At 37.8% G+C, this 21,361-nt stretch overlaps 1 protein-coding gene across 3 annotated transcripts in view; it reads right to left on the reverse strand.

Moving 5' to 3' along the window:
* Positions 1 to 18,716, reverse strand: part of LOC107771980 (DExH-box ATP-dependent RNA helicase DExH14) — a 50,246-nt gene extending 31,530 nt beyond the window's left edge. For all 3 annotated transcript variants that reach the window (XM_075244676.1, XM_075244675.1, XM_075244677.1), the window contains exons 1-27: positions 18,428 to 18,716; positions 18,277 to 18,338; positions 17,802 to 17,970; positions 17,063 to 17,513; positions 16,880 to 16,945; positions 16,338 to 16,442; positions 15,950 to 16,252; positions 13,338 to 13,454; positions 13,153 to 13,212; positions 12,998 to 13,069; positions 12,811 to 12,927; positions 12,482 to 12,643; positions 11,954 to 12,019; positions 11,653 to 11,805; positions 11,490 to 11,573; positions 7,315 to 7,389; positions 7,090 to 7,221; positions 6,937 to 7,002; positions 5,558 to 5,623; positions 5,330 to 5,452; positions 4,547 to 4,696; positions 3,454 to 3,666; positions 2,252 to 2,407; positions 1,945 to 2,169; positions 1,762 to 1,863; positions 1,604 to 1,684; positions 1,071 to 1,151 (exon numbers count right to left, since the gene is read on the reverse strand). In XM_075244676.1, the coding sequence (XP_075100777.1) occupies positions 1,071 to 1,151; positions 1,604 to 1,684; positions 1,762 to 1,863; positions 1,945 to 2,169; positions 2,252 to 2,407; positions 3,454 to 3,666; positions 4,547 to 4,696; positions 5,330 to 5,452; positions 5,558 to 5,623; positions 6,937 to 7,002; positions 7,090 to 7,221; positions 7,315 to 7,389; positions 11,490 to 11,573; positions 11,653 to 11,805; positions 11,954 to 12,019; positions 12,482 to 12,643; positions 12,811 to 12,927; positions 12,998 to 13,069; positions 13,153 to 13,212; positions 13,338 to 13,454; positions 15,950 to 16,252; positions 16,338 to 16,442; positions 16,880 to 16,945; positions 17,063 to 17,513; positions 17,802 to 17,970; positions 18,277 to 18,338; positions 18,428 to 18,534 (3,564 nt within the window). In that variant the 5' untranslated portion in view covers positions 18,535 to 18,716. The remainder of the gene's footprint in view (positions 1 to 1,070; positions 1,152 to 1,603; positions 1,685 to 1,761; positions 1,864 to 1,944; positions 2,170 to 2,251; positions 2,408 to 3,453; positions 3,667 to 4,546; positions 4,697 to 5,329; positions 5,453 to 5,557; positions 5,624 to 6,936; positions 7,003 to 7,089; positions 7,222 to 7,314; positions 7,390 to 11,489; positions 11,574 to 11,652; positions 11,806 to 11,953; positions 12,020 to 12,481; positions 12,644 to 12,810; positions 12,928 to 12,997; positions 13,070 to 13,152; positions 13,213 to 13,337; positions 13,455 to 15,949; positions 16,253 to 16,337; positions 16,443 to 16,879; positions 16,946 to 17,062; positions 17,514 to 17,801; positions 17,971 to 18,276; positions 18,339 to 18,427) is intronic.
* Between the last annotated feature and the right edge of the window lie 2,645 nt (positions 18,717 to 21,361).

Here is a 21,361-nt window from a genome sequence, read left to right on the forward strand (position 1 = left end):
GCAGACCTGTTGACACTCCGATGGATCCGAATTCTAAACTTATGCCAGGACAGGGGGAGCCGCTTAGCGATCCTGCAAGCTATAGGCGGCTGGTTGGAAAATTAAATTATCTCACAGTGACTAGATCCGACATTTCCTATCCTGTGAGTGTGGTAAGTCAGTTTATGAATTCTCCCTGTGATAGTCATTGGGATGCAGTTGTCCGCATTATTCGATATATAAAATCGGCTCCAGGCAAAGGGTTACTCTTTGAGGATCGAGATCATGAGCAGATCATTGGATACTCAGATGCTGATTGGGCAGGATCACCTTCTGATAGACGTTCTACGTCTGGATATTGTGTTTTAGTAGGAGAAAATTTGGTGTCCTGGAAGAGCAAGAAACAGAATGTAGTTGCTCGGTCTAGTGCAGAAGCAGAATATCGAGCAATGGCTATGGCAACATGTGAGCTAGTCTGGACCAAACAATTGCTCAAGGAGTTGAAATTTGGTGAAATCAGTCGGATGGAACTTGTATGCGATAATCAAGCTGCCCTTCATATTGCATCAAATCCGGTGTTCCATGAGAGAACTAAACACATTGAGATTGATTGTCACTTCGTTAGAGAAAAGATACTTTCAGGAGAGATTGCTACAAAGTTTGTGAGGTCAAATGATCAACTTGCAGATATCTTCACCAAGTCTCTCACTGGTCCTCGTATTAGTTATATATGTAACAAGCTCGGTACATATGATTTGTATGCACCGGCTTGAGGGGGAGTGTTAATTTACAGCATGTATATAGTGTAGTATTGTCCCACATTGGTAGAGGAGTAGTATGTCCTTGTATAGTATAGCTATAAATAAGGACCTCTTGTGTAGTATTATTCATTCATCCAATATCAATAACATATTTTCTCCCGTGCCTTCTCACAGCAAGAAACAAGCATGTTCGAAGCTACAGAATAAAAATCTACAATGTTAGGTTTTGATTACCACATAAATTCTAAGGCAAAATTCTTTACAGAATTCAGAAATCAATTGATAAAGACCTATATCCATCAAAACAAAGATAAATCAACAAGTGGGTACCTCAACCAAAATCCACCAGCGCAGTGCAGTGCCATGAAATCGATCCTTCCAAACAAACTGTGGAGCTACAACCAAATCCACCTAATAAAGGAGCTTCATGACAATCTTTCTCTTTGCATTTGATAAAAATAGAAGAAATAGATAAACGCTTCCTCCATCTCATTCTGAGTTTTTTCTTCTTTGACCAGCCGGTGGCCGGGCGTTAATTGTATAGTTGCATAAGAAGAAGTGACCCCACAGGTAAAGGCAGTTATTAAACAACAACAACAACAACAACAACAACAACAACCCAGTAAAGGCAGTTATTAACTAATGATTAATTTGCTTTTTAGATATGTAGGCTGATACCATGTTACCCTACTGCTCATATGCTATTGATAAGTACTAAAATGTGGCAGGAAAATGATTGTTTTAGTAAAGTGGACACATTTTTTTCGATTATCCGGGAAGGAAATTGGACAGTTAAATTGGGACAAAGGGAGTAAAATTCAGCAAGAACAATAGAACAAAAGCAAGTGCAGAAATGTAGTCACCTTCAGAACTGTTCTAGTGATTGGACTGACTGTAGCAGACAACTGGACTAATGGGAAATATCCCAGAAATTGCTTAACAACCTGGAATTGTGAAAACACTCTTTTAACTGAAGGTCATAGGGTATGCCTCAAACCAAAACCTGTAAAAGATGATTTACCTTTCCTCCAGGTGCATAACGAATCAAAGCTCCAATATCTTTCTCTTGCATCTCTTGTAAACGATCCAAATCAGCTTCCCTTTCTTCAAGCTTCCTCAATATCTGACACACCAGTTCTTAATTAAAACATATCGAAACTAATTGAAATTTTATTTAGCAGAAAATTATTTAGAGATAACAAACTTCTGATGAAATATCTCTGTCAAACTGTCTAAGAGGATGTAGATGGGGCCATATTTGGCGATCCACAGCCTTGCAGTAGTCTAACATGAGAGCAGACATCTCACACCATCCTCTACGCAGACAAATCTCAAAAAGAGCCCGCATGATACGAGCCAAGCTTGCACTTATATAAGCCGCATCAGAGATTAGTGAAAACGTGTCAATTGATCCTCGAGAGATGTACAGCTGCAAAATACGATCGACATAATTAAAACACTATATGCTGAGAGGCGACACAGTTTTTAATGGACAAAGAGCAAACCAAGACCTGAATAAGAATTGAAACTTTTCCATATTTGTTAGATGGACCACCCTTGACTTCCAATTGACAATATGTGCGAGCCAACATCTCAAGCTCATTTTGTTCCTCATCTCGGACCACAATATTTTCAAATTCCGAAGAACGAGCTACCATACTTATCAACTAACAAGCCAGTGAGAACATAGATGTCAGAGGAAACACAATAAAAAACAACGGATAGCAAAACCTAGCGCATGGAATTCGTCACTGTTAAATGAAATTATTTTGTGAAGCACACAATTAAGAAACATAACAAAGAGGGCCATATAAAACTTGAACAGTTAGCAACTTACCTAGATAAATGCTATACACATACAATTGTAGTAATACTTTAGCTAGAGAAAAATGAATGCTCACTTCCTTCCTATTTTACAGGACACGGGTTAGTGTTTAGTTTATACTAAGAAGAAACTTCACTAACTTTTAAGGTCAATTGCTGCTAGAACAGAAATTCTTCTACTTGTTCAAGTTCACTATGAATTTTCTTCCATAAATAACAGCATCACATGTGATACTGCATAAGAATTTAAGCTGGACATTGTGCTGATGCATGGGTCACACAAGTAAAAAGAATGTGCCAAATAATGTGAAACCACCAAAAAAAGGAAAAGCATGTCATACAGAACGAAACAGAGGATCATTTATATCTCACAAGCAGCAAAGTTCTGTATCTTTTTGAACAATAATTTCCTAAAATATGTCCGACCTTTATCATATCTGTTTGGGAATGACCTTTATCATATCCGTTTGGGAATGATTTTCATTATCACTTCCAAAATAGCACTGCCTGCACATCAAATTACTCCGATATCCCTAGGAAAATATCAATTAAAAAAGACAGTTTCAATGGCAATTATTATGTTCAGGTTTCGCATTCGACTCCTTTTCTATCTTAAAGACCATTATTCCAATTTTGGAGCACATTTAGTACAGTAGATACAAGGAATCAACTATATGTAGATGTAACACTTCTCAAGTAATAAGAACGTGTTGCCCAAACAAATAGTAAGCAGTGGCCTTAAGAACAAGCTGTAGATAGTAGTTTTCCCCGCAGACAACTCCATTCTCACCAGCAAAGGGCCATAAACTAAAAATGGCAAAATCATAACTGAAAAAAAGCAAATTTCATGATCCATCAAGTGAATGAGATGGCAAATGAAACAAAGTACCTCGCTTTCATTCATATGGCGTGTCAACATTTCATTGTAAGTTTCAACACTAGTATACTGGATATAAAAGTGGCTTGCAATACGACCAAGCTCAGTGCAATAAAAGTTCCCACTTTTCTCATCAAAACGCATCATTTTTGCTTTGTCAAGAGCACGAGCAGCATCACTTATAAAATCTCTTTGCTTTAAGCTTAATGATGGATCTGCCATGACCTGCCAAAGAGAAAAGACAGCTTCAGCTAAAAATAGTGATAGCAACATCATTTTAACTGCTTCCCCAAACCTCTTGCAAAAACAAGTACCTCAAATTGGTTTTATCTTCAAATACAAACAACATTTCGTTTACACATTTATAAATGCCATTTAGTGACAATTGAAGCTGTATTCAAGAAAAGCCAACGTGAAAAAACCTCTGGAGTAGTCTTGGCATCCAACTATGCATCACCAAATATATGGCTTCAGAGTCAATACATTTCAATGCTGCTGGAGATGTATTGTTGAACCAGCTTCTGACTACTAAATGAGTCACAGGGTGCAGTTGGGAAAAGCCTTCTACTAAAGAGCTAAAGAGCCTAGGGGGCCAAGCAAGACTTGTTCATCTGAAGTATTTCTTCAATTTAAAAGATCAAATTAGTATGCTCCCATTTAATCACAATTACTAATGCACATGTCTAATAACCCATCAATTCCTTTATATTTCTACGGTACATTAAATTCGCCTACACGGACATTTAATTTCACAAGCATTCAACACTTCAATCACCCTCCATCTCAAAAAGAAAAGGAAGTATTAAAAAAAAAGAGAAATTTCACACTATTCTATGTTCACAAAAATAAGATGAATGTAGTGAAACGTCCTGCACCTGGACAACGCATGACTTTGTGTACAACTATTGTACTAGACTCCAAAAGGATTTCCAAAAGTACATGACAACTTTGAAGACATGGTAGCTTATCATATTCTTGTGGGCTTTTGTACTTTTTTAACTTTGGAATAGATGAATACATGGGTAAAAATGCCCTGATAATATGTAAATAAATCAAAAGTATGTGTCTACGATGATTTACAAACCAAAATAAATGAAAAAAATACCTCATCCCATCCAATGCCATAGGCCAAAGGATTCATCTTCATCCTAATGAAAAGATAAGTGTAACCAAGCCAAGCACAAGCTTCCTTAACATTTGTTACAGTACCCAGTACCACCTCAGCATTTAGATTATCTTTCAAGGAATTGATAAACTGCAAGATAAGAAGTTCAGAAAAAGAGTCAATCAACCGAATCTTTAAAGAATGTCACATAAACAATGCTTGCCTGAGATGAATTTTAATGGGAGAAACATGGTTAGTAAGGATTCATATAGCTGACACCAACTTGTTTGGGACTGAGGCATGGTTTTTGGTGTTGTATACGAAGATAAGAAATTGCAAAGAATTGGGAATCTCCAGTACCCACTTTTTTCAAGTGAAGCTAATCTCTTAAAATATTGTCCAAAAGGACTTGGATATTTTAGACCTATCATTCAAACTGACATCTACTTACAAAAGACGGAAATGAATAACATGACAGCTATCTACAAAAGGCGGAAATGAATAACATGACAGCTACCTACAAAAGACGGAAATGAATAGCATGATAATTATTTTGACTATTTTGCTGGAAAAGTAAAAGGAGCAACATCTACTATGGTATATGAGAGCTTTAAGGAAATCTTGAGGATGATACAAAAGCTTCAACTTTTTACATAACCATGTTATTGTCTATAACAGTTAAAGGAGGGAATTATTCAGAGAATTATTCAAATATCTGCAGCTTGCACATAGGAAACAAATAGACAACAAAGGTCTAGAATTGGTATAGAATAAGAAGTTTACCTGACTTTCTATAGGAAGTTGACTTGTCAATAGACGTAAATAATAGGCCAACTTGTCATGTGAAGTGATTATAATGCCTTCACCACTTTTATCAAATTGAGGTCTTCCAGCACGTCCGAAGATCTACCAGGGATGAACATTAAACAATAACACAATAAATGAGAGCCGATCAACATTACTAACGAATAATATATAGCAACACAAAGAAGAAGAAGATTTAAGTCTCACTTGCATAACATCTAGCATACCCAGATCTCGCCATCCACCAGCCTTTGGATCATATATTTGAGTTCCCTGGAGAGATGAAATGCTAAAGTATTTACTCACCACGTCACAAGGTTTATCACGCAAAAGAATATGTCAACTGAAAAAAGCTGCAAAACTAACTTACAAACAATATGAAAAGCTTCAATTAATACAGTTGACTCAACGAAGTTTACTACATGATTTACATATATTGTACATGTTTCAGATGAAACTAGGGACCAAGCACCATGAATTTTGTTAGCAAGAGATTTTATGTGAAATTTAAGACAATTAGCGACCAAAACATAATGGAACATTTGGTCTAACGGAGAACACTCTCAATGGAGTGCATAGTTAATCCAGGATATTGCATTGCGCTTCTTCCATGAGCTGAGTTCTAATCAGATGCAAAGTCCAAGACATTATAACAAATGATTCAAATGGAAACATTAACATTATGGTTGAGCTCAGTTAGCATAATACCAATATCATATTATAATCATCAACATATGAACACAGCCATAACTTTCAATTGATCAGTTGAAAAACTGTTTAGAAAAAATACGCCATCAAAAGAATAGGAATTCATTTGATGGTTAAGATAGGAAATCAGATGAAGGTGGTCTTTTCAACATACAAGATCCAACTAATTTTAGTGAACCATGCAATGAAGTAAGGACAAACACATGGGAGGTTAACGATGCAATCCAATCAAGTCAAGCATATATCTGCTAGTTTCAAATTAAACTGGCAAGGCCTTGATGTTTGAACAAAAAAATCTGAACAAGTTCTCAAGCCTAAGCTCAACCGTGATCAAAAGCACAAAAACATACACAAAGAGAAAATGAAAACAAAACAGAAAACCAGATAAGGGACCAAAAGATCTTAATGGACATAGAATTCTAAGTTTCAAATTATGACAACAAAGTCAAGCAAGTTGGTTTTTGTTCTCCTATTTAGCTGCACATTTATTTTAGCATTTATGGTTAAAAATTTGCTTTTTCATAGTGCTAGATATTAGAAGCTCAGCTTAAACGGTCTTCCTATATTGATGGAATTGGAATAAAGATACAAATGATTCTTCATACTTGAGCTAACTAATTTTACAGCAAACTTTAATGCAGAATGATCCAGTTGAGCTCAATCTAAATCAAACCCAAATCAGGTACCAAATTCAAGCTCAAAATATTCATCTAAGGCTGGATAGATAGCAGTCAAGTCAAAATAAAAAAGTAATACAGAGCATGCATTAAAACTGGAATGCAAGCATCCTCTAAGTTTATTCTTAATATGCTTCATCAAATTACACCCAAAACCTCTTAAAAGGATACAGATATGTCAGGAACAAGCATTTCACAAACCTTAATCACAACTGTGTGAGCAGGCAAATTGACTCCCCATGCCAAAGTTGCTGTGCAAACAAGGACCTAAGAACGACCAGGGTTTTTAAAGATAAAAAGAAACCCAAAAAGATTGAAAAATGTAAGTGAATAAGTGGAAAACGAACAATATACCTTCAAAAGTCCCTGAGAGAAAAGTCTTTCTGTTAGGTTTCTGTCAGCACGTAACATTCCAGCGTGATGAATACCAATCCCATGTTCAAACAGTTGAACAACCTCCTTATTTCTGGACTTGAAAACTTCCCTCTGAAATGAATAAATTAATAACCAAATAAAAAGATGCCACGAATAAGGATGTCAAGAGAAAATTAAATTAAAAGACAAATAGAGGTTGCTTGCCTTTAAAATCTCATATTGAGGATGCTCGTCATTTGTGAACAGCTCAGACTCTGCACTTTTACCAGCCAACTCAACCTGTTCATGTGAGCATTAAATGTTTGAAAAATGGAGGCAATATTAAGGGAATGTATTAACTTTATAATTTAGTATATACTTCTACCTGCATTTCCAAGTCAGCTTGATATATATAAATATACACATACATAGAGAGAGAAGGTTTCTGTTAAATCATATTATGAGAAGTTGCTGATAAGGAAGAAGGTTGCCTTCCCACGTAGATCAATTTGGATCCATAGGCTCAAAACAAGAGGGATAATCTTGACGAGCGAAAATCTTTGGAAGAGCAAGCTCAATATGTCAGTTGGTGCTTCGTGGGTAAGGACTCGGGTGAAACATGTAGACAATCTCCTTCGACAATATCCGGGTAGCTCCGAGGTTATGGTGGGAAACTCGGGGATGGTTAGGGGCCCTTTGGGTGATGCCAAGCACTATGAAAGAGATAATGTTCCGTCGGGCTGGACTATGGTTCCACTAGCATTTATGTGGGTTGTTTGGGGAGAAAGAAATAGGAGAGCTATTGAAGGGATAGAGATGAATTTTGTCTAATTAAAGAGTAGCCTCTTATCCCTTATTTCTTTTCTGGTGCACCCATGAGATCCCTTTATGTATAGAAGATTGGGTATCATTTTGTAGAAAATCATATTTTTTTGTAGGTTTTCTACATTTTGGTTTTACTTCTTGTGTGCGGGAGTTTTTGCTCAAACATTAATAAACTTTTATTACTTGATAAAAAAATATAGAGAGAGATACATAAAGCTTGAGCTACAACCCTCTACTCCTAAGTTGCTCCAACAAGGCAGTTTAGGTGCCGCATTCGTGTCGACACGATACTAGTATGGGTGTGGGTATGGGATCCGTACCGGATTTGATCAAATAATTTTGGGTACTTTGACCACGATGGACGGAAAAATTCGAGACGAGATACGATTTGATTTCCGAAATTAGAGCCAAAACTAGGGTAAATTTGAAGAAATAACACACTTTATCTAGAAAATCAATCATTTACTTATCTACAACTTACAACAACAACAACCCAGTAAAATCCCACTAATGGGGTCTGGGGAGGGTAGTGTGTACGCAGACCTTACTCCTATCCCAAAAAAGTAGAGAGGTGGTTTCCGAAAGACCCTCGGCTCAAGAAAACAAAAAGACAAAAGGACAAAAGGACAAAAGGAGACAATATTAGTATCACCACAACAATCATAGAAAAAATAGGAACACCATGAAATGCAGAAGAAAGATGCAAAGCAAAAGCGATAGCTAGTAAATAGGACATGCACTGAAAAGCGAAGTAGTAAAATACAACATTGTCACTAGCTATCTTAGACAAAAACCCTACCTAGCTAGTCCCACAATGGTACGAAGTAAGTCAAGACTCAACTACATCCTAACCTACAACTCTAATACTCGACCTCCACATCTTCCTATCAAATGTCATGTCCTCGGAAATCTGGAGTCTCGCCATATCCTGTTTGATCACCTCTCCCCAATACTTCTTAGGCCGCCCTCTACCTCTTCTCGTGCCCTCCACAACCAGCCGCTCACACCTCCGTACCGGAGCATCTTATCTACAACTTGTGAATAAAAAAAAGAAATCTATACTTTACAAGCTATACGTAAGTATTCCACAAAATGTCTCATAATTTAGAGATATTTTTATATTTTTATTTTTTTGAATTATTTTTAGCCGGATCCCCGCACCTGTATCCGTACTAGGATCTGTATCCCCGAATCTTAGAATTTACATCTCGAAGGATCTGACATCTAGATCTGCACCCGTGTCCGGGCAATTTAGCTCTACTCAATGCAATGACAAAAGAGCCCCAAACGTGTTAATTATTGTTTACAAGGATTACAAACAAAATAAAAGATGGACAGGTTTTTAAGAAAATATTAAGACCAGTGCAATGAAATAGCCTCTCTACCTTCACTAGGTAGAGGTAAGGTATGCGTACACACTACCCTCCCCAAACTACACCTGTGGGAATATACTAGGTTTGTTGTTGTTGTTGTAAGACCGGTGCGATCAGCTTCCTTTGATGAAAAAGGGGATTGTTTTTGTCTTTTTTTCTAGGCCAAGTGACCCATGTTGGAAGGAGTTATTGACCTGGGTGGTTTTCTTCTATGTTACTCGGACTCTTCAAAAATGTTGTTGGTGCGTGTCGGATCCTCCAAATTTAGTGTATTTGTGGAGCATCCGATACGGGTGCGGCAGCAGTTTTGGAGAGTCCGAGCAACATAGGTTTTCTTTAGGCTACATGCGCTCAAGACAAACTACCTACCTTGCAGCTTCCCAAGCCCTTCCATCTCCCAACCAATCCTCTGATAATGAGATTGGGAGGCGCCTCAGCTACCTAAGGCACAAAGAATTCATATCAGACACCCATCCCTCCCCCACCCGCAAGGATCAATCTGCACAACATCTACCTATGGATATAAAGAACATGGTTTTTATTAATATGACAAGAGCCATTCCTTATATGCAGGAAAGGTTAAGAATCCCTATAATAGTGTAAATTGGAAAATGAATTACTTTTTTTTCCTTTTTAGAATCACTTCGATACTTTTTTTCCCTTTTCCTTTTCATGATTACTTGTAAACACTAAACACTATGTAAACCCCAACATGCTTGAAGGAATAATCAAGCAATCCATTCACAACATCTCTTCTTTTATCACTCTTGATAGTTTCTAACTACCGATCCCACCACTCTCCCAGTTGCCAACATGTTATAGTTACTAAAGTCTCTCAACAGCGCATCCTGCCTGGTTAGTCATCCATAGAACTTTAAAAAAAAATTAAGCCATTCCCAGGGTCTCCTTAATGGACCCACCCATGTATTGCATACTCATTCTTCAATAGGCAGGCAGTTTCAACTTTCAAGTGCGAGCTTAGCCCCACATTCATCACCTATCTCAAGCACAGAACCACAGAAAAGATTTCTCAGAACATCCCTGAAATTTTAAGACATGGAATCGATTAACTCAAAATCTGGGTTGGCTCGGCAAAAATCTAAAAAGGCCTCGTGGCAGTTGTATGCTGTAGTGCAAAGATCATTACTTTGACAAGAATAATATTGCTTTGAACTAGGCGAAGATGCTGCTAGCATCCATAAAGAGATTTTTCCAACTTTTTTTGTAATTCCCCAGTATCAGCTTGTATCAGCTTGATACTGTTTTTAATAAAATCTTACCTTATCAAAAGAAAAAAAGAGACTTTTCCAACTTCTATCAAGTCTTAGAGACTAGTGATCTCCTCGCTGAGGATAACCCATTTAAATAGACCCTTAAACTCGTTGCAATTTTATTGTCTTTATTTGACTGGTGATGCAGGACGAATCTAATTTATGAGAGGGAGAGAGAGTGAGAGAGAGAGAGAGAGAGAGAGAGTGAGTGAGTGAGTGAGTGAGTGAGTGAGTGAGTGAGGTGTCCTTCACGAAGTTACAGTTATGCAAGTTACAGTTCACAATACAGAAAGTCATAGTAGCACTTGAATGCGGAATCTCCATGTTCCTTGTGGAATCATCCTACATAACCTTCACTATCATAAAAGATATATTGAGCATATATTACAGAAGTTATTAACCGAATTAATCTTCTCTAATACCTCTTTTAGAAAAAATCTCTAAACCTAAAAACCAGAAAGTAACACATCGTTCCTATGTGTTCCTCGCTCAGAAGTAAATGTTACCATCTTTTCAAGTTTTTTCTTAATAAGAAACAAGAAAAGTGACAGATATGGATGGAGTTGTAAGTTAAATAAAAATAGGCGTGAAATCAAAAATATGGGTTGGTTTTAGAGAAGGTTGAGGTTCTATATGGATTTAAATGAGTCTAATATAGATTTTATAAGCAATAAATAGTGAAGAAAATTTATATAGATAGTGAGTTAGGGTAGGGGTAAGGTCTGCGTACAAACTATAAGCAATAAATAGTGAAGAAAATTTATATAGATAGTGAGTTAAACAATGTTCAGAGAAATGAATGCTGAAGAGAAGAATTTCAGTAAATTGAAGTGATAAGGAGAGCAAGATAAACAAAATGCGACAAAGAGAGCGGAAATATTGAGTAAAATGGTTAACTGTGTGTAAAATCATATCCAGATAGAAAACCTACCAACTTATCAGCCGTTTTCACTGTGTCCTTACGTGAATGGACAAATACCATAGCCTGATGCCCTTGTTTTAAGGAATCAACAACCTGCGTAAGTGAAGAGTCAGGCCAGAAATTTATTGGGAGTGTGCAACATAGCAAGGAAAAAGGTCTTGGAGAAAGATACCTTATTGTAGCATATCTCATTAAGAAGTTCATTGCGGGCTAAAAAATTATGCTCACTAATACCAATATACTGCTGTGCAAGAGGTACCGGACGGTAGCTCGAATCAAAGAAAAATAAACCTGTATCCGAATTCACCCTTAGAAACTGTGCAACCTGGATTTCACAAAAGGAATAGCCATGAACAAAAAGACGAACCACAAAGATGTAACAAATTTTGGAGCTCCATCATTCTGTATAGACCAAATGTCCAACATGGAGGTAAAGACTTCAAACACAAAAAAAAAATCACTCGAGAACCAACCTCCAAATAGTTGGGTAAAGTGGCTGAAAGGCCCACTATCCTTATCATAGACTGTGTAGACTCCACCTGTCAAAGCACCAGAATAAAAATTTAAGCCTAATCATGCGCACATGAAAATGGAGTCACCTCCACCTTAGCACTAGAGGAGATGATATCACAATCAAGTTCATAACCTAAATCTTCATAGTAAGCCAATAGTTCTTACTGCCAAGTATACATTTCCATGTTACACTAGGTTCATGACTTTAACCTCTGTCTCACAGCATTTTCATAACCTTCTAAATGCATCTCATATTCCTTTGGTTCTAAAAATGAAAAGCTATAAAATGTCTTCTTCCAACGTTGTATTGTTCTGTTCTAAATGCCAATAACATGCTTCATCTTTCACTTAAAGGCCTTTATTGGAGAAGTGGAACAGTAGTAGAGAATTGCAGCAGTGTTAAGCGCATAGAGGCAACATCATCATATATAAAAAATACTGAAACTTCTACAGCAGACACTAGATTAAGTAAAACAGCTTTTGCTAACCTGACGAAGTGTACGGGCTACTAATGCTTCTATTACAGGGCCTCTATCATCATTTAGCAAATGGACTTCATCAATGATAAGTAGCTTCACCAGCATTGAGAGTGACATGTCACTGCTTTTACGAGTAATAACATCCCACTTTTCAGGCGTTGTCACTATCATCTGATGAAATATGATGAAAGAGAAAACTTAAGCAAGGCTTCAGAATGAAACAACAGCATCAGAATTAAGCCAATCAATCAACCACTCAACTAGACCACAATCCAAAATAGAATAAAGCCAATAAGTAAACAATCAACAATATTACAAGAACTGAAGTTTGACAGAACCTGTGTTTCCTCAAGCTCATTCTTAGAAAGCTGCATGTCTCCAGTAAGTTCTCTCACAGTTACATTAAGTGGAGACAACCGGTGACTGAAAGTTGATGTGACTTCTGCAGCTAATGCCTAGAGAAAAAATCACCTTATATTACAAATTATCTGAATGAAATTGAAGGACACAATTCTCAAGCTATACCTTCATAGGAGCAACATAGACTATCTTGAATTCATCCTTATGCAAGTAACCATCTCTAAAGTGATTTTTAATCTGCACAAGAGAAGGTTATATAACTTCATCAAAGTGCCAGTAGACCCATCACGGAAGAAACTCTAAAGGAAGTCCAAGCAGACCTCATGTAGAATAGCAATCATAGCTATGTTTGTTTTCCCAGCCCCAGTGGGAGCACATACCTGGTAATAAAAGAAAGCTATCAAAGACAGATCAAAAATTTTATCACCACAGGCGAAACAGCATACATTTTAACTATTAAAAAAAAGAGTATTAACATACACTATCAAAGGAGAAAATTACTCACTAGTATGTTTTCGTTGCTATTATAAGTAGTATGGTAAATTCTGCTCTGAATACGGTTAAGACTCTTGTAGCCATGGAAAGCTGTTTGTGCAAAATCGTCTAGCTCCTTTATCTCAATCTGATAAGAAAAACAATCAAGCAAAACCATCAGTTGAATTAAGCAACTTTTGGGGAAACCAATGAGGATCTACCAGAATAACATATCTTCAACTTTTCATGACATTTCCAATTCCAAATACATTGTTTTAAACAGTGGTACAGCCAGGCCACCTCGTAGGCCCCTCGTCTAATCCGCCGGGAGCCTGCTACCTCATAACAACATAGATATTGGGTAAAACTCAATCAACCAATGCTTAATAGCTAAATAGAAGGAAAGAAATCATCTAGCCATTTTCTATCTCCGCTGAGATCAAACCCTGGTCTCCCCTAGTCTATTCCAATTTGTTGATTGTTAGGCTATATAACTGGGTGTAGCATCAAATAAAATACCTTTAGTATTTCCTCACTTTACTAAATTTCAAATATATATATATATATATATATATATATATACACACACACACATATATATATATACACATATGTACATATAAAAGGCATAAGTATCCCCTGAACTTGTCTCGAATTACCAGTTACACAGTTGTACTTTGCGGGCAGGGGGTGGGGGGTTGACCTATTACACCCTACTTTTCAGACCCTTTAAAATCTCTGTTGCATCTATGTCGTTCCGACATGATCAGGGTGGAGATGTGGGATCCACACCGGATTTGGTTAACTTACCTTGGGTGCTTTGACTACATCTATGAACAAGAAGTATATATTAATTGGGTATTTAGTTTGATTTTTGGGTTTATGTCATATACATATAAAGTTATATAAAGTATGAGAACGCTTTGCTCACACAAGACATTTTATGAATAAAATATTAGGTGTTTATAATGAATAAATATTTATTAGTTTCAATAACTTTAATTAATCTCGCGTGTGTGTATGTATATAAACATATATATATAACATACATACATACATACATACATATATATATACACACATTTTATGAATATATATATATATATATATATACACACATATACATACATACATACATACACACACACATTTTATGAATAAATATTAATGAACAAATATTTATTAGTTTTAGTTCAATAACTTTGGAAGGGGAGCCTTGGCGTAACTGGTAAAGTTGCCGCCATGTGACCAGGAGGTCACGGGTTCGAGCCGTGGAAACAACCTCTTGCAGAAATGCAGGGTAAGGCTGCGTACGACAGACCCTTGTGGTCCGGCCCTTCCCCGGACCCCGCGCATAGCTCTATATACACACACACACACACACACACACACACACACACACACACACACACACACACACACACATACATACATACATTTATTGGCCGTATCCCAACATCTGTATTCGCACTCGGATCCTTACCCCCGATTCCTAAAATTTATGTGATGAAGAATCCAACCTCCAGATCCGCACCCGTATTTGGATACACACAACCAAGTCCGAGCAGCATAGCATTTCAGTACAAGACTAAATACCCACAAAAGACTAACAAAGAGAAACCACCTCTCCAAAAGCCCACATCCCAAACATGTGCCCAATATGAGAATTCAATGTCCAAGCACCACAGTTGAACATCCAGATGAGAAGCAACCCCCCAGAACTCAAAGCACAAGCCCATATAGCCAATGCCTACCAACCCCGAATATATGCAATCACGGAATGACAGAGAAACTATTGTGCCTAACTTTATAGGATGGATACTCATGGGACATCCCGGAATATATGCTAGAACATCGACTCAAATTGGAAATGGAGGAACTGAAGCTTTTCTCCAGAGAAACAGCTACATATAATCCCACAAAAAGCGCAGATAGGAAGATCTAAAGTGTCTGCTACAAAATCTTTCTTGACTAGATCACACTGCGCGCACATCCTCCATAGAAATGAACCAATTCTCTATGCAAGACAATTTACACTATCAGGGTATTGAAGAAGATGGCTTTTCACATCACATGCAGCCGGAAATTCAGTCCTAACATCACAGAGTGGAGAAAATGAATTGCCTAAAACAATAGTGAATATTGTGGACGGAGAGAGAGGAAGAACGAAGATAGGAGGAAAGTTGAGAGATCAACAATTTTTAATATTTTTTTTATAAGTAAAAGATCATCAAATGTTAGGAGCCATTTTCTGTTTTATTTTACTTTTGGTCGTAAAGAAAAGATGCATTATCGTATAAATGCCGAACAGTGACAAGATAAATTGCTGGATAAGTTGATTTACAGATACACCCTCCATTGGAGAACATATTCAAGCATCAAGTATTGAATGCATAGAAAAGGTTGAAGCATTCTGAAAATTACTATTTTTTCTTTTCCTTTAAAAAAGATTTAATACAACAACATACATACATACATATATGTGTGTGTGTGTGTGTGTGTGTGTGTGTGTGTAGGGCTAGAAAAGAGAAGTACCAGACAACAGCACTAACAAGCGTTTCCACAAATCAAGCCAAAGTAGATAAGTAGTTGGAAGAGCAGCAATAAACTAAGAAAACCCATAGTGGCAGCAGAGGGAAATACCAGTCTCTCCCCAGGTTTCATAGATGCAGTTGGTGTTGGAGGGATAATGACTTCTTCATATCCTTTGTAGTGCTTTCTGATAGTTCCTTGAGGAAGGGCTGTAGGACCTAAGGTGTTTGGCCCTTCACCATGACCAATGAGGTCCTCAAATATGTTTTTCTTCTCACTTGCATGAAGTAAAGAACTAAAACTCACGGCAGACAAATCATCCTCAACCCCATTATTTGTTCCTCGTCTATGCTTTCTTTCTTCCTTGCGACGAAGTTTGTCAATTTGCCGTTCAGACTCAGTTTGAACAGTTACCTGTACAATTATTAACAAGTAAATTCAAATGCTAAGTATGCATTGCATGTATGTGACATTATCATAGTAGTATAGCTATTATTACCTGAACAGCATAACTAGGTGTGCGTGATTGCCCCCCTGGAGACATCTTGTCAGCTTTTAGTGCATGTAGTCCATGATGGACTGCATCAACAATTTCCTTTCTGTGCTGAGATACGAGGAACAAAATTTCAGGGGAAAAGCAGAAAAGAAGAAAAAATTAAATTTAAAAAACACCATATTGCACATGAATGATTCTCTACCTAATAGCTTACTGCTCCTATTGACCATAAATTTAGCACTTTGGAGAACTCAACTCATGAATAGTATGGGGCCTACATTCGCATTTATAATCTCTAAGCAATCCTACAACATAACATCAGACACGACTACTTCACACCCTAGGTAAGGCACATACTTTTTACTTCAATGCATCGTAAAGTTTAAAGAACAATATGATGATATATCCTATGGAGATCCATAATAATTAGAGCAGCAGTTCAGGCACATACTTTTTACTTCAATGCATCGTAAAGTTTAAAGAACAAAATGATGATATATCCTATGGAGATCCATAATAATTAGAGCACCAGTTCAAATTTCTACCATGATAAGATCCTGAACTGTTTCAAATGCACCATCACCAACAAGGTCAAGCAAATCGCCAGCTATCTACACAAAACAAAATTAAAAACAATTGTACATATTAGATGCTTACAAAACTGATGCGCCAGAAATGTGGCTAAAGTATACAGCAGAAATTATGAAGTGAGAGTGACTTATTGTTACCTCATCACCTGGTTTCTCAGAATCAAGTACGCGGCATATGGCCATTGCCAGCTCATCTCGAGGAAGCTGTGAAGTACTACCTCTAACTATCTTATCACAGGCATCTCTTAACCAGCTTAAATCAAAATTTACACCAGATACAGATTCTCTAAAATTTGAGGAGCCATGGTCGTACTGTGATTCATGACTTGAAGAAGGTGCATTATCCTGCTCAACAAGCAAATCAGAATATTCCAAAGAAACATCAATTAAGAATCGCGCGGGAGGTCTAAAGACAAGGTCCGAGCCAAATTCCACTTCATCAGTGGTTCCATTAGACATTTCTTGTAAAGAGACTGTTTCATTTCCAGGGTGATAATTCTGCAATTCATACAATCTTTGTGCTAAGGAGGCAACTCTCGATAGTAATGAGTCCGAAACTGCGTAGCCCACGAGCTTTTGCAAATCTAGCCTGTATTTAGATAACAAGATTGAGTTTGCAGAGTAGCAGTTCACGGAAAATTTCTCAGCATACAGACATTCACGAAGTATTCATAGGAAAGAAAAAATTCATAGATATTCGCCTTTTATTTCCTGATTAGTGTTAACAGCATGTCAGCACGACACATTGGTTCACCCCTTCCACCCCAGCTGATCCTCAGTCTAAAGATCAGACAAATACCATAAATACACACAGAGACAAAATAAAGAGCTACTAAATGTCATCTTCAAGCAATACATTTAGTAACTATCTGCTTACTTCTTCTCAGCAATACTCCTGTGTTCCTCACCCTCCACCACTGTCCAGCTGAAAAGCCTATAAACACTGAATGCCACCTCCCTAAACTCCTCTGACACAACCTCACCCTTCATCAACTCAACCACTGCCCCAACAAACTGCTTGTATGCTTGCCGCAACTCAGGAGAAGCTGCACCAATTATTAGAACACTTCATTAAGTGTTGGAGAAGAAAAGGGAGCATACAAGAATTTCAACATATTTCTGTTATGACAACCCTTCTTATGCCTTGTTTAACCCAGGAGAACCATATCTTTTTGGCAAACTTCTTGCACAGGCTGATTAGGAATCAATCATTCACTAATTAGGATCGACTATAAAGAACAAAATCATCATAATTTGATTACTTTTACTCTGGCATGAATCTTCTAAAAGAATTCAAACTTACTTCCATGTATTTCACAACAAGAACGTTATTATTGAAAGTTTGATATTACCTTGGTCCCATTGATATACAATCTTTCGAGCAAGTTCTGATTCTTCAAGTGAAGTTGCAGTACTGAAAAACAAGAAAAACTCATATTCTTAAGCACCTAAACACTTGGAAGATTTGATAATGAAGAACGAAAAAAAATGGGATTTTGGTACCTGCGAGAGTTCAGATTTTGGAGAATGGATTTGCGGTGAAGGTAAGCTTGATCGGCGTCGAATGGTTCTCTGAGAGCATTGGTAAGGCGAGGCAGTTGAAACAACATTCTTAATGTTTCGCCGAATTGATCGATTGATTTGACTGATGTTCTTCTCCGATGTTTTTACGTGGATGGTCTGAATTCTGCAGTGGTTTTTATATGTGCTCGGAACAACCGGTTCTTGGTTTCTTGCGCAAGGTGTAATCAGGGAACCGGACAATTTTTATACCAAGTTAATTGAGTACAACTAATTGGTTCCTATGTGATACGATTTAAAATGGGAAAGGTTGGAGCTACTGGTAGAGATTGTTCAATGGGCTTGTTAGGTTGTACGATGAAGTTGGAGAGAGGGGTCGGCTGATCAGTTAACTTTTGTTTCTTGCATTTAAGTCCACTTTATTTAGTTTATCTTATTATTTAATTATTATTGTAAGTTTCCCTTATTATAGTTTAGTCCCTAGCCCCTAATTCACTATATGTATTAAGTTTTACCCTTTCATAGGCTTATGAATGAAAAACCTTTATCTTTGTTTACTCTTAAAATCGGATAATAATTAAATTTGTGAGTGATTTTAAGGATATGTGATTCCACTTGATACAAACTAAGAAATATAAGAATTGAAGTTAGAAATTAACTGTAAAATAAAACAAACCAATGTAACGCGCAACTTCAGCCCTCGAGTTAGGTCGCCCTCGAACCAACTAAGTATATTATTGAAAAGTAAGAACTGAACAACTGAATAAAAGAGCTTAAGAGAGAAAACGTAATATATTCCTTTGTTATCAGTGTCCTTCCAAAATGATTGGAAACCTCTTTATATAGTAAAGGAGTTCTACATATGGTATAATTCTAAATACAGAAGAAAATCTTCGGATTGGCTAATCAACCAGTCTTGACTTGATATATGGAGAGATCTCCGCCACGATCCTCGTCCGGTCACGGATTCCTCGGCTTTCTGTTATTCGACCTAGCAGGCTTACTTCGATCTCGCTAAATCTCTATCCTTCTCGGTCTCGACCTTAGCTGGTCTCGATCTCGATCGGTCCCTGAATCACGAGCTAGGCAATATTTATTCATGTAACGATCCAATATAACTTGGGATTGAACCTCGGTCTGTCACCCCGGTCTCGATTAACCATACAAAATCGGGCAAGCACGATTTTGACCGTATACATATAGTCCCCTCATTTTTTGGAGAGTAATGACAAAAAACGATTTGAGCCTTCGATCATGACATAATCGTCGTGACATAAGCAGTAGAAGTGACAGAAATATTTCTTCGGTACAGTTTCCTAGGTATTTAATGCGCGTCAGCCGACGGTCGGCCACTACCAGTTTTGAATCGTTGTTGTGAAAATGATAAATAGCCCCTTTCTTCATCGTTCCAAACTTTTATTTACGAAACTTTTCCATTCCTATCTTCATAGTTTTTCGCCTTCTCCAAAGCTCCTTATTTCCAGGTTTTCAAATTTTGTTGCTTGTTCTTCTTAAAACACCAAATACTTCAATCTCCATTCTCCTTCATTCACAAAAACTAAATGGCAAAAACATCTAAAACAATTCTGCAAAAAGAGGTTGCTTCCTCATCTCGCCCGGCCGGTGAGAAAACCAGTGGTGGAGCCACGCCTTGAGGAACTTATTCCTGGGGGTGTGTTATTGATTTCGATTTTAAAGTCGAGAAAACTTCACCGGTTCCTGGTTGATGTGAGCCGGTATCGATATATATATATATGCTCGATACCCAAAAGCCTTCTTGATCTGGTGAAGAAATATTGCAATTGGGAAAACAAAAAAGTTATGATACCGGCACCGGAGGAAGCGATCACCACCCACGTGGAAGGGTATCTGAGTGTTTACACTTATCCTTTCACGTTAGGTCCCCTCGATCCGGTCATTGTTGATTTTTGCAAGAAATACTAGGTGACCCTCGGCCAAATTCACCATTCATTTTGGAGGATCGTGATACTGCTCTGTTTCTTTGTGAGTAAAATCGACGGGCTTCCCTTCACCCTCGACCACCTCGTAAGATTATATAGCCCTCGACTCTACCGAAGTGGGCTGGTAAAGCTTCAACGCCGGGCCACCAAGGCATTCACATCGAGTATAGATAAAGACAAAGATTGGTATTGAATGGGCCGGTTTGTTCGGGTGAAGACCTTGAACCTAATCCCGTCTGAGAATATGTCATTTCCTGAGAAATGGAATATGAAACGTAAGTATGATCCCATTCTTAGTTTTTGTTGTTTTTACTTCTCCATCTTTTCTTATCAGTATTTTTCTCGACGCATCCGTTGCTTGGATGTCGGGTGCGGCTCCCCACCTCGAGAACTGGGTAAGGAGCCCGGTTTCGATATCAACATACATCGAGTGCGCGTGGCACGATTTGTCAAAGGGTCAGTGGGAGGCTCGTACTCATGGTAAGCCTTCTTCTTGGCTTGTCGTTCAAGTATATTTTCAAACATGAGTTTACTTACTTTCTCCTTTTACAAGTCTCGGAAAGGATGCGGCTATGAGACCCCCGTCTGGTGACGGAGAAGCCTTTCCGCCTATCTCAAAACTAACGAAGGTGATAAAAAGAAAAAGGGCCTTGAACTCCGAGGGTCAAAAACCCAAGAAAAGAACGGGTCGTAAACCCAAGGGGGAACGTAATCCCACTGACTATGGAGTCGGTCCAAAGACTAAGGGAGGAAGAAGAAGAAGAAGAAGAAAAAAAGAAGAAGAAGAAGAAGAAGAATGTGATTCTGGGCTGGTGGCCCGTGCTCGAGCTAGCACCGATACTCAGAAGACTTCAGAACCGGTGGAAGTCGATATTGGTCTGTCTAGGTTCGACGAGGTCAAAAGGGAGACTCCGGCCCAAGTTCCCGAACCGAGGGGAACCGAAGATACTTTACC

This window comes from Nicotiana tabacum, chromosome 22 (genome assembly GCF_000715075.1).
Source record: "Nicotiana tabacum cultivar K326 chromosome 22, ASM71507v2, whole genome shotgun sequence".
Taxonomy (NCBI): Eukaryota; Viridiplantae; Streptophyta; class Magnoliopsida; order Solanales; family Solanaceae; genus Nicotiana; species Nicotiana tabacum.